Raw genomic sequence first — 11,526 nt, forward strand, 5'->3', positions numbered from 1 at the left:
GTTTTGCCTATGGCAAAAATTTTCCATACATGTATGGCAAAATTCTGCCATACGTATATGGCAAAAGTGTATGGCAAAATTTTTGCCATAGGCAAAACCCCATAGGAATATCCTATGGCATTTTTTTATGGCAAACCTATGGCAAATTTTCCTAAGGGAAGGAAGGAAAATTCTAATTAAATCATGAAATTATCTAAAGTAAGATTATGTATTATAAAAGCGAACACTTTAATAGCCTCAGATTTTATAATCGGATTTTTAATTATTAGAGCACAGTTCTGAAGTCGGGAACACAACCTTAAATGTGCTAATTAATTAATAAGGGCAACATTTTAATTTAAGAAATAAAACACAAAAATGTACTTTCTCAAATAATTTTTTGCCGTACTTTCAAAGTAAAAGAAAGTTAATCAAAACCTTTTTGCTCAGATTTATAGAACTTTCAAAATTCTATGTAAAATTTTATTTTTATGATTGTTTATTAATTTTTATTTTTTAATTTGCTAAATAATACAACATCTGTAAGGACTTGGGGGAATCGACTTGAGAAATTAAAAGTTAATAATGTGATTTCTTGAACATAATTTTTCATAATACGATTTTACTTCATATTTGGAGGGTCAAGTTTTTTAATTTGTTAAAAATATATGTACATTTATTTTTTTTAAAAAAGTGTTATTTTGCAATTGATTTCGTAACTTATATTCGCAACTTTTGAAACAAGATCATATTCAGGATTATATCCCCATAACATTATTATGAAATCCAAGTACGTTAAAACAAGAGTTAGATCAAAAGTTAATATAGTGTTTGATTTCTTGTCCACTGTCCTTTAAAACATATTTATAATTTAGTTCGAATTTCAGTTTTTTATTAATTGTTAAGTATTTTTTATATAAAATTCAAGGACCAGGATAGACTGGTTGTAGGACGTTGGGCTCGTGTTCGTCAGAACGGGAGTTTGAACAACGCTGGCAAAGAAAACCCGTGTATAAAAAGGTGACTGGTGCACGCTGAATCTGCCGGAGCCTCCAAGTTCCCGTAACAAATCAATACCGCTGGTGGTACTGAATAAAAGCTTGATCGTTCTCTAGTTCTGGTCAAAATAATGATTTGTGGATGAATGAATGGATGTGTGAATGGGTCCACCGTGTAAAACGAACTGCAACATTAGTGTGTGTGGCTGAAATCGTATTATTAGCAATAGATGGAGCCACTGAAAAGCAAGAGAAGCACCCTATACCTTAAATTCGCTTGGTTTCCCAAAGCCGGCTTGCTGGCTATTCCCAAGTGGCATTTTAAACAGCAATATATAAAAATAAGCATAAAATAAATCAATTAAACTTTTAGCTAACTTAATACTTCCAAGAAAAAATAAATGCTACATCTCTGCTAAAAATTAGTTCATTAAAAGATCATTTTATTTCAAATTTCATATATAAAATTAAATATTTAAGTGAAAGTACCTACATTTAAGAACGAAATTGTTAATGATTAAAAAAATTAAGATTTTCAGTAATGAGCCCACTTCTACATATATGCCTTTTTTATCGCATTATATAACTTACCTACACATTATATAAATTATTTTTCTAAATACATTAAAATAAAAAAGAAGCGTTTCGATATCTGAAGAATCATCATCAATATTCAAATTGGTTAGGTCCATGTTTTTACTTATTTTCAAAATTTTCATCGAAAATGAAGAAAAAGTATGCGCAAGGTAGGGGTCAAATTAATATTAAGTCAGGAATAAAGAATATTAAAATTATTAAAATAAATATTAATAAATTTTTTAATAATTTTAATTAAATAAAAATAATTATATGGTAAAAAATGTATTATTTAAACAAAGAGCTTTGATTTTTCTTAAATGTGAGGAATATAAAAATTTATAAAATAAAATTTTAATGCAATTTTTAATAATTATAATTAAAATACTTTAATTAAATTTTAATTAATTAATAATTTAATTAAAAATATATACTTTTAAAAAATGAAAACTGTATTTGAAATTCATTTTAACTAAAAATAATTAAATAAATAAAAATAATTATATGGTAAAAAATTTCTTATTTAAACAAAGTGCTTTGATTTTTCTTAAATGTGAAGAATATTAAAATTTTAATAATCTGAAACTTCATCGTTAAATTTCATATTTGATTCTTCATAAAACATTTTGCCTGAACCAAATATTTATCATAATTAATAATTAATTAAATTAATTTCATAATAAAATAATAAAAAATAGATTTCAAGTTTAATATCTTTTGTAATCAAATGGGTGCCTCTTTTTAACTAGATGTCCGGGACCATTGCCGATCTTGCACACCACAGGAACATAGATGCGTTGTTCTTTCCCATCAAAAGCACTAGTATCTAAACATTGAACGTCTCCCAGTTATTCAAATATAGCTGCACAACGTTTCTTAAACCTTATCTCATCTACCAGACTAATTTTTCGCTTCGTTATTAAACTTTTGGGATAATTAGAAAACTATTTCACTTGCCAATTTCACATTATGTTCGACCCACGTTGACCACTCGGTGGAAGGTAATACCTTAAGAGAGTTTTTTACAACGTAATCAATTGCAGCTGATTTTAAAGAGATATCGTTCACCATGTCAGACAACGAAAGAACGTCACACACATTATTCAACGACAGAACAGATTCCAGGTACCCTGAGCACATCTCTTTCAAAGAAAGAACTTCATATTTGTCAGCGACAACTAAAAGATTCTTCGCACTTTCCACATCCAGTTTGTCAACTGTACCGGAATACAAGTATTCCAGAAACAATTTGAGTGTTTTGGATTCCACATCATGAATTTCAACCACACCATTCTTGCTCTCAAGCATGTCTCGCTCAAACATGGCACTGAAAACAGGCGATCTGACAGCTAGCAATGCCTTGTGCGATGGAATTACTTCGTTATCTGCTTTTAAGACAACATCAGTAAATTTTGAATCTGTAAGCATGTTCTTTAGATGGCTTTGAAGGCGAAACAAACTGACACTGTTCGATGTTGAAGCTTGGCATTCATTTGAATGAGACTCGGAACTTAGCTGAGTACTTTGTAGTTTGTTATGGTCAATCACACCTAAATCTTCTTTGAAGTACTCAATTGTAGAGAAAACCTCATTATTCGTTGAGGATATTTCAATATTCATTTTGATATCATTATTGGGAACACTCCTTGCGGGCCCATGAACAATACCTGCAAGATTTCGACTTGCATCTGAAATCAGCAAAGCAAATTTTTTTGATAGAATTTGAACTCCTTTTGAATCTAGGAAAGTTACGATGCAAGAAATAAACCGAGATTTAAACTTCTCAATTCTTGACCATATTTCCACTCGAATTTCATCGCCCACAACTTTGCAGTTTATTTCAACTGAAGACATATCAGGAAAAATGATTTTCTTTTTGCTTAACCATTCACGAGATTTCGGAATAATGATAATCGAAGTATGTTTGAAATTATCCAAGCAAAACTCAGTCAAAGCTTCACATCTAGAGTAAGAAAATTCGTTTGGCATTAATGGCAGCACATCGTGAGTTTTTATCAAATAGCAGCTAAGTATTAAAGTGCCAGTAGGCCAAAGTTCCATTTCCTCCTGTAGTTCTCTGATTTTAATTAACTCTAAATCTTTGGACTTGTCTCCTCTATGAATTTCTTGGTTTTGAATTTCACAAACTTTCACAATAATATCATTAGAGTTGCACAACTCGAATCGTAAATCGATTGTGATTTTATCTTCACTTTCATCATCTTTGTTATATTTATAGCGATACAATTTACATGCAACACTGTCGACCGAGGTTTCAGAACAGCCCCTTGGATAAAGAAATATTGACCATTCACTTCCACCTAAACTGTTGACTCTAAATAAAGGACTCATAATGTATTGGCCATATCTTTGAAACGCAAATGAATAATTTTCTATTTTCCATGAGCATAAAAATTCCTTATTTTCAAATGACGCCATTTTATGATTACAAGTACGAAGTATTTTGAAAATCAACAACTATTCTGAAGCTTTTATTAAACTAAAGTGTGATTACTTCCTCCTAAACTAGAAACATTTTTTATCTAAGAATATTCATTGTTCTTTTTTGTGTAATAACGCATGAGGTGAACTAACAGAACAGAATTCACAATCTGTTGATATCTTACATACATACGTTTATCTAATACTGTTTTGACTTTAAAATAACGAGTGCGAATAACATATTAATATATGCATAGATGTTAATATCTTATTTGAACACGTTATTTTGTAAGAGAAGAAATAAAAGAAATTAAAACTCTTTTATCAAATCGGTCCACGTAACAAGAATAATTTATCAGAAGAGCTTTTCCCATTCTTTCAAATTCTTGATCATGTGAATAAAATATTCAAATAATTTATATGATTTTTAACGTAAAAATCAAGTAGTTTGTTTTTCGGTTTATTAAATTCTTAACGCTCTTTTTTTGCCCGGACTACTATAGCATTTCCTTTGTTTAATTTTTCTTTTACTCAATTGAAAAATATTTTGAACTTTGCTTCGTTCGTTTTATTAAAAATAAAATGAATCATTAGAAAAAAATTTACATATATATATTTTGATTAAAAACTGTAAATTTAAAAAATGCGTCAGCATTATTGATTAAAATATTACAAGAAATATGAGCAAAGAAATTGTTGTTTTTTTAATAATAGGGGAGAGTGGTGTCAATTGTAACATTTTTTACTTAACCATTTTTAACTAACAAAAAATCCAATATATTATTAGTATTAATTGACAGACGAGTAAAGTAGACTATCCTCTACTAGAAAAAAAATTAAATACCTGATTTTAAATATTATTATATTAGTTATTAACAATTTTTNACGTGCACTAGAAATCAATATCGAGGGACATTTTGAGCACCATATTTGGTGATCTCAAACATGCTAACATGTTAATTAATTAATGAAGACTATATTTTAAGTTATTTTTGAGTCTGATTTCGTTACTTAAAATATCTTCTGTACTAATTAATTCTCATATTTACGGTCATCTCCAACCATTAAGATTGAGTCCTAAAATGTGAAGATCCGATTATTAGATCAAAAGTTATTCAGGAAAGTCAGTTTCTTATTTGGCTTACTGGTCATTTATAATACGAAGATTTTCTCGTGTTTCAAAAAACTTATTTGCAAATTTTTAATATGGTTAAAAGAAATGACAAACATTAAGTGTTAAATAAAACTATATTAAATAAAAGAAAGCCTTTCAGCATATGTTACAGTAGGACATACTAAAATGCGTTTCATTTTAGACATCAAATCGGTGGTGAATTTTTAAATATGAACACAGCTAGAAATTCGTGTTTACGAAAATGGTCACAGCTGAACATGCGTATTTAAGAAAACAAACAAAACTGAAAATACGTGTATAAGAAAATGAACACAGCTCGAAATGTGTGCTTTCAAAAATGGACATAGTTAAAATGCATGTTCATGAAATGGACGCAGTTCAAAATGCTCATCTTCGAAAATGAACACAGTTTGAAAAGCGTGTATATACAAAAATGGACACATGAAAAAATTGCGCCTGATCAGTTTTTCCCCCAAATTTAGCAATTAAATGAAGAATTATGTTCTTATTTTTCCTTACTTAATACCCTTCCTTAAGCATAATAATTACTGGGCTGAGTCCCTAATTTCGGGGGACAGAAAGTCAAGGACTACGGATATTACGGATGCAACTTTTCAGACTATATCTTCATATTCAGAACTCTAAACAATAAAGTGAGTTTTAAATTTCTACAACGTAAATTTATTGCCACTGTTATACATTTATAGGACCCGTAATATCCCTGGTGAAAGAGAAACAGTTGACTTTTAATATCTTTTCAAACGAATAATAATTTAATAAAATGTACCAAGTGATAAGTGATTTTTGGAAATAGGTGATACCACGTTACGAATTTTTTTGGATTCATTAGTTTATTCTTTACAGAGTTGGCCAGAAGTGTAATCGGTTACATTTTCCGATTACAGTAATCAATTACTTGTAATCATGATTACAAGATAACATAATTTTGATTACAGCTGTAATCGTGATTACAACAAAGAATTACAGTAATCAATTACTTGTAATCATGATTACAAGATAACATAATTTTGATTACAGCTGTAATCGTGATTACAACAAAGAATTACAGTAATCAATTACTTGTAATCATGATTACAAGATAACATAATTTTGATTACAGCTGTAATCGTGATTACAACAAAGAATTACAGTAATCAATTACTTGTAATCATGATTACAAGATAACATAATTTTGATTACAGCTGTAATCGTGATTACAACAAAGAATTACAGTAATCAATTACTTGTAATCATGATTACAAGATAACATAATTTTGATTACAGCTGTAATCGTGATTACAACAAAGAATTACAGTAATCAATTACTTGTAATCATGATTACAAGATAACATAATTTTGATTACAGCTGTAATCGTGATTACAACAAAGAATTACAGTAATCAATTACTTGTAATCATGATTACAACTTTGATTACAGCTGCAATCATGATTACATAGTCGATTACAGTAATCAATTACTTGTAATCGTGATTACAACTGTAGTCGACGGCCAACTCTGATTCTTTACTCATAAAAGAAAATTTGAAAAAATGGAATCGAATTTTATGCTAATTTTCCTAAATAGCTATGTCAATTTTTTTTAAATATACATTTCAATCTGTATCCGTTTTCTTAAACATATATATTTTGAGCTATGTCCATTTTCGTACACATATTCCAGATTTTAAAACTCATCGACAATATGGAATTATAATATACGATAGGGAAATACAGTACAGTGAGTTTAAGTAATATTAAATATTAAGTAAAATTAAATATTATATATGTGTTAAAAATATTAAATAAAATAAAATATTAAATAAATATTAAATAAATTTAAATATTAAATAAAATTTAATATAAAATAAATATTAAATAAAATTAAGTATTAAATAAAATTAAATATTAAATAAATATTAAATGAAAAAATATTTCTCAAAATCCTTTAACAAAACATTGTTCAGTTAGGCAAAGCATGAAATTATAGAAAGAAAATTAAAATTAAATAAAATTGAACGAACTCTTCCAATGCATTTTCTATTGCACCAAAGTATTTACAAATCTATAGATTAATATATTAATCAATTGCTTATTGATTTATCTATTTTGATGGTTAAAAGTAAAGAGCTTTACGATTGCTAGCCATTAAAATAACTAGCGTCTATCGCTAATATACTTATAAATATTATAAATAAATTATTGAAATTATTTATTTATAATATTTATGCGTGGGTTCTCTCTGTCATCTCTAATTGCATAAAAATGCTCCCCTGGTTGTAGAGTTCTTTTGAATTTCTATCAGCACTCAACAAATTAATTCAACCATTTTCCATATAATACACATCAAACAAAAGAAGTTATTTTAAGTCTCAAATATTTTCTTCGAGTAATAATTTTCTCTTTTAGAAACTAAATTTATAATTATTTAACAATTGCTAAAATTTTAATTTTGAAGAAACATTTATTATTTTTATTTTCAATGTTATAGGTAATATTTAAACAGAAAGCTAAAAACAACATTATAAAAAATACAGACAATATAACAATAGCAAAATGCATATAATAACAAACATTTTAAAGATATTATTCACAGTTAGATCTTAAAATGTTTTTTCTTATGATTTTTCCAGTTTTTAGCGGAGGCTCGAAATATTATAAAACTAATTCATACTCTTTAGTTCTTTGAATAAAAATAAAGATAACAATAAAAAAATCATGAGATATACATACATTGCCTTGAACATATATTATTAGAATGATAGTCAAAAAATAAATAAAAGATTCACAAATTCACAAGTTCACAAATTAACCCGTTATCTGTTTTTATTGTTTTTGATAACGAGCTATGGTATTTGTGCACCCGTTTTTGACATAATCTAGCGTTCCGGTTTAGTGCTTCTATTTCATTTTGTTTTTCAAGTAGGATAAACTAGACTTTCTGAAAATTTACTTTCAGTCAATTAAATATCTCCAAAATTACAACAGGGGGAGACAAAAAGCAAGTTAGCATTAAAACAGATTAGGGGTTAATACTCAAGAAAAGTAAGTCATCGAAATATGACGAACCTTAACTGGAAAAGACTAAATAATTATATAAGCCAATTTAATTGCATTATGAAACTCAAAAGGATTCCTTAAAATAACTTTGTCACCCCTGAGTCCTCCAGCAAAGAAACAGTTTTTGATGCTTTTAATCTCACCTACTCGTTGAAGACTTATAAGAATGTGATAATTTTTATTTTTTCATCACTTAAGCATCAATGTACGATCATTAACTAAATACTTGCTTGACGCTATATATAATACACTTTCGGGCAGAATTTGTTTCTAAAAAATATACTTAGGGTAATCATCACCTATACAAAAAAAAAAAGAAAAAGGAATCGCACAAAATGTTCTAAAATTCTTTCAAGGAAAATTATTGTTTATCTGCCCGATAAACTCTTTGACTCACAATTAAGCTTTTGAGACAATTTAAAAAACAGTTCAGTGGCAAGTTTTACATTATTCTCGACCCATGTGGACCATTCTGGCGAAGGTAAAACTTTAAGAGAGTGTCTTACAATGTAATCAGTGGCAGCCGATTTTAAGGTGGCGTCATTCACCAGGTCAGCCACATATAGCACATTACACACATTATTCAGTGACATGACAGATCCCAGGTACCCGGAACACATATCCTTCAGAGAAAGAACTTCATATTTATCAGCAATAACCATAAGATTTATAGCATTTTCGTCATCCATTTCGTTAACTGTTCCAGAATATAAGTACTCCAGAAACAATTTTAGAGTTGTGGGTTCCACGTCGGGAATTTCAACAATACCGGTCTTGCTTTCAAGCATGTCTTGTTCAAGCATGGCACAGAAAACAGGGGATCTAGCTGCTAGAAGTGCCTTGTGGGCCGGAATTACTTCACCATCTGCTTTTAAATTTACATCAGTAAATTTAGAATCTGCAAACATATTCTTTAGGTGGTTCTGCAAACGTAAGATGCTGTCAGTTCGTGTAGCCGAAGTTCGTTTTGGGTTTAATATAACCGCGGCACACGGCACATTAGAGTTTTGAAGTTTATTACCGTTATCAGTATTTAAATGTTCGTTGCAGTAGTTAATTCTTGAAAAAATGGAATCATTAGTAGAGGATACTTCAATCTTTAGTTTAATATCATTATGAGGTTGACATGTTGTAAGATCAAGAACTGATTTATGAATAACACCTGGTAATTCCCAAGTTTCATTCGAAAAAAGACGGGAAGAAGTTTTACTTAAAAGTTCTCTTCCTTTTGAATCTAAGAAAGTTACGATGCAAGAAATAAAGCGTGAGTATTTGTACTTAACTGTTGAGCAAACTTGGACGTAAATTTGATCGCCAACAACTTTGTAGATGAGCACAACTGGGAGCATATCAGGAAAGATTATTTCTTTTCTCCTTGACCATTCGGAAGATTCCGGAATCCTGATAATCCAATTATGCTTAAAGTTATCCACACAAATTTCAGTAAAGGCTTCGCAACTGGAATATTGATTTCCTCTTGGAACAAATGGCAACACATCGTGAGTTTTTATCAAATAGCAGCGGAGTACTAAAGTGTCTACAGGCCATAGTTCCATTTCCTCTTGGAGTTCATCGATTTTGACTAACTCAAACTCTGTTGATTTGGCACCTCTAAGAATTTCTTGATTCTGAAAATCACAAATTTTCACCGTATTGCCATTTAAGCTCGCCAACTCGAATCGTAAATCGATAGTAATTTTCTCTTCACTTTCATCGCCTTCGTTGTATTGATATCGATACAATACACATGCAACACTGAAGGACATGTATCGACCATAACCTCTAGGATAAAGTAAAATTGTCCATTCACTTCCCCCTAAATTTCCGACTTTAAATAAAGGACTTCGAATGCACTGTCCACATCTTTGATAAGCAAAAGAATAATTTTCTATTTTCCATGTGCATAAAAAGTTTTTATTTTCACCTGTCGCCATTTTATATTTCAATACTAAATAAGGAATATTTGGTAATGAAACCTTGCTTTGTAGCTCTCCAGAAATAATAAATTTCAGCTCTTTCTTCCAAAACATGAAACAGAAGGAAGAATCATTTTCTACCCGTTATCGAGATAATCACGCATGCGCAAAACTTGTTTTAACAGGGAAAGAGAAGGAAAGGACTTCGTAATCTATGTTCAAATCATTTTTGTATGCGTTTAATATGATGACGTGTAATGTTTTACGTCCTGAAGAGAAAAAAAAAGCGAACTTAATTTTAAGGCTATCTTAATTTAAAATGAACTATGATTTTGATTTAAAACGAATTAAATTAAGCAGAATAATTTATTTTAAGTGTTTTTAAAAAAATAATTTTTAAAAATTAAGTTTTGACGAAGTTAAACAATCTACTTTAAACAATCCTAAAATCTTTTTTTTATTATATTATACAGATTAATTATTAGAGGTATAGCAGCAAATTTTAGGTTTTGTATACGTTATCATACATATTTAAATGAATCAATTTCATAATTTTTACGCGTTTGATTTTTCTTATTTTTTTTAATTTTATTATTTTTTAAGCAACTAAAATTAGATTGTCAAAATGTTACGGAAATATGGTTTAAATTTAAAATTAAAATCATTTTTATTTATTGCTTTTCACAATTAAATTTAGTTTTCTTTTATTTAATTAACTAAATATGTAAAGGTTATTATTTTTTTTTGTTTATTCTTTCATTGGTTTATTCAATTTAATCAGAACCAAAATACATAAATTGCAAATTCGAATGACTTAAATTAACTAGATATAATAAAAAATTCAAATTTCCTCAGTTCAATTTTAATCACAAATATTCTTTCATAATAAAACTTTATATATAGTATTTCAATTTTATATTTAGTCTTGAAAATCTTCTAAAGTTTTAAATTTAAATCTGATTTTATTCTTATTTCAATCATGTCTGTTTTTACTGAATAAATGTGTCATATTTTAATTTTCATAAAATGATGCAGCATCATTAGTTTTTTTTTCTTCTCCTATTTATGGTGCGTTTTTTGAAACTCTTTCTGACGAATCATTTAAAATTAAAGCAATAAAATGTACCAATATTTTTAAGAGGCGAATACTTTCCTTTTAAATTAAAATAAATAACTGCTGCCGCAGTACGCGTTAATGTCTGATTAAAGTTTGCTTTATAAATTTCCGAACATTATGTTTAAAAACTTAAAACTTGAATACTTAAAAATTATAGTACTTTAAATAGATGGTAATAGAATAATTTGTAATTTAAATGAATTTTTTCTTTGAGTCATCAAATATGAAACTACTTTTTAAAAACACTTGTTACTAAATGCAAAATTTATTTTGTAGTAAAATGGTAACGAATAATAAAAGAATTGT

The 11,526-nt window shown here is 28.4% G+C and overlaps 2 protein-coding genes across 2 annotated transcripts; both read right to left on the bottom strand.

Annotated features, from left to right (window-relative positions):
* Positions 1 to 2,094: 2,094 nt before the first annotated feature.
* Positions 2,095 to 4,084, bottom strand: LOC139425077 (uncharacterized). Its single transcript, XM_071178113.1, has one exon. It carries the CDS (start codon positions 3,990 to 3,992, stop codon positions 2,490 to 2,492), a length of 1,503 nt encoding a protein of 500 aa, XP_071034214.1. The 5' UTR covers positions 3,993 to 4,084; the 3' UTR covers positions 2,095 to 2,489.
* A 3,487-nt stretch (positions 4,085 to 7,571) lies between these two features.
* Positions 7,572 to 10,295, bottom strand: LOC139424966 (uncharacterized). Its single transcript, XM_071177320.1, has one exon. The coding sequence runs from the start codon at positions 10,215 to 10,217 to the stop codon at positions 8,556 to 8,558; it is 1,662 nt and encodes a 553-aa protein (XP_071033421.1). The 5' UTR covers positions 10,218 to 10,295; the 3' UTR covers positions 7,572 to 8,555.
* Between the last annotated feature and the right edge of the window lie 1,231 nt (positions 10,296 to 11,526).

Source organism: Parasteatoda tepidariorum, chromosome 2 (genome assembly GCF_043381705.1).
Source record: "Parasteatoda tepidariorum isolate YZ-2023 chromosome 2, CAS_Ptep_4.0, whole genome shotgun sequence".
Lineage (NCBI taxonomy): Eukaryota > Metazoa > Arthropoda > Arachnida > Araneae > Theridiidae > Parasteatoda > Parasteatoda tepidariorum.

Bases quoted from the DNA above. Each gene is read 5' to 3' on its own strand.
- LOC139425077 (XM_071178113.1), bottom strand. From the start codon at position 3,992: ATGGCGTCATTTGAAAATAAGGAATTTTTATGCTCATGGAAAATAGAA.
- LOC139424966 (XM_071177320.1), bottom strand. From the start codon at position 10,217: ATGTTTTGGAAGAAAGAGCTGAAATTTATTATTTCTGGAGAGCTACAA.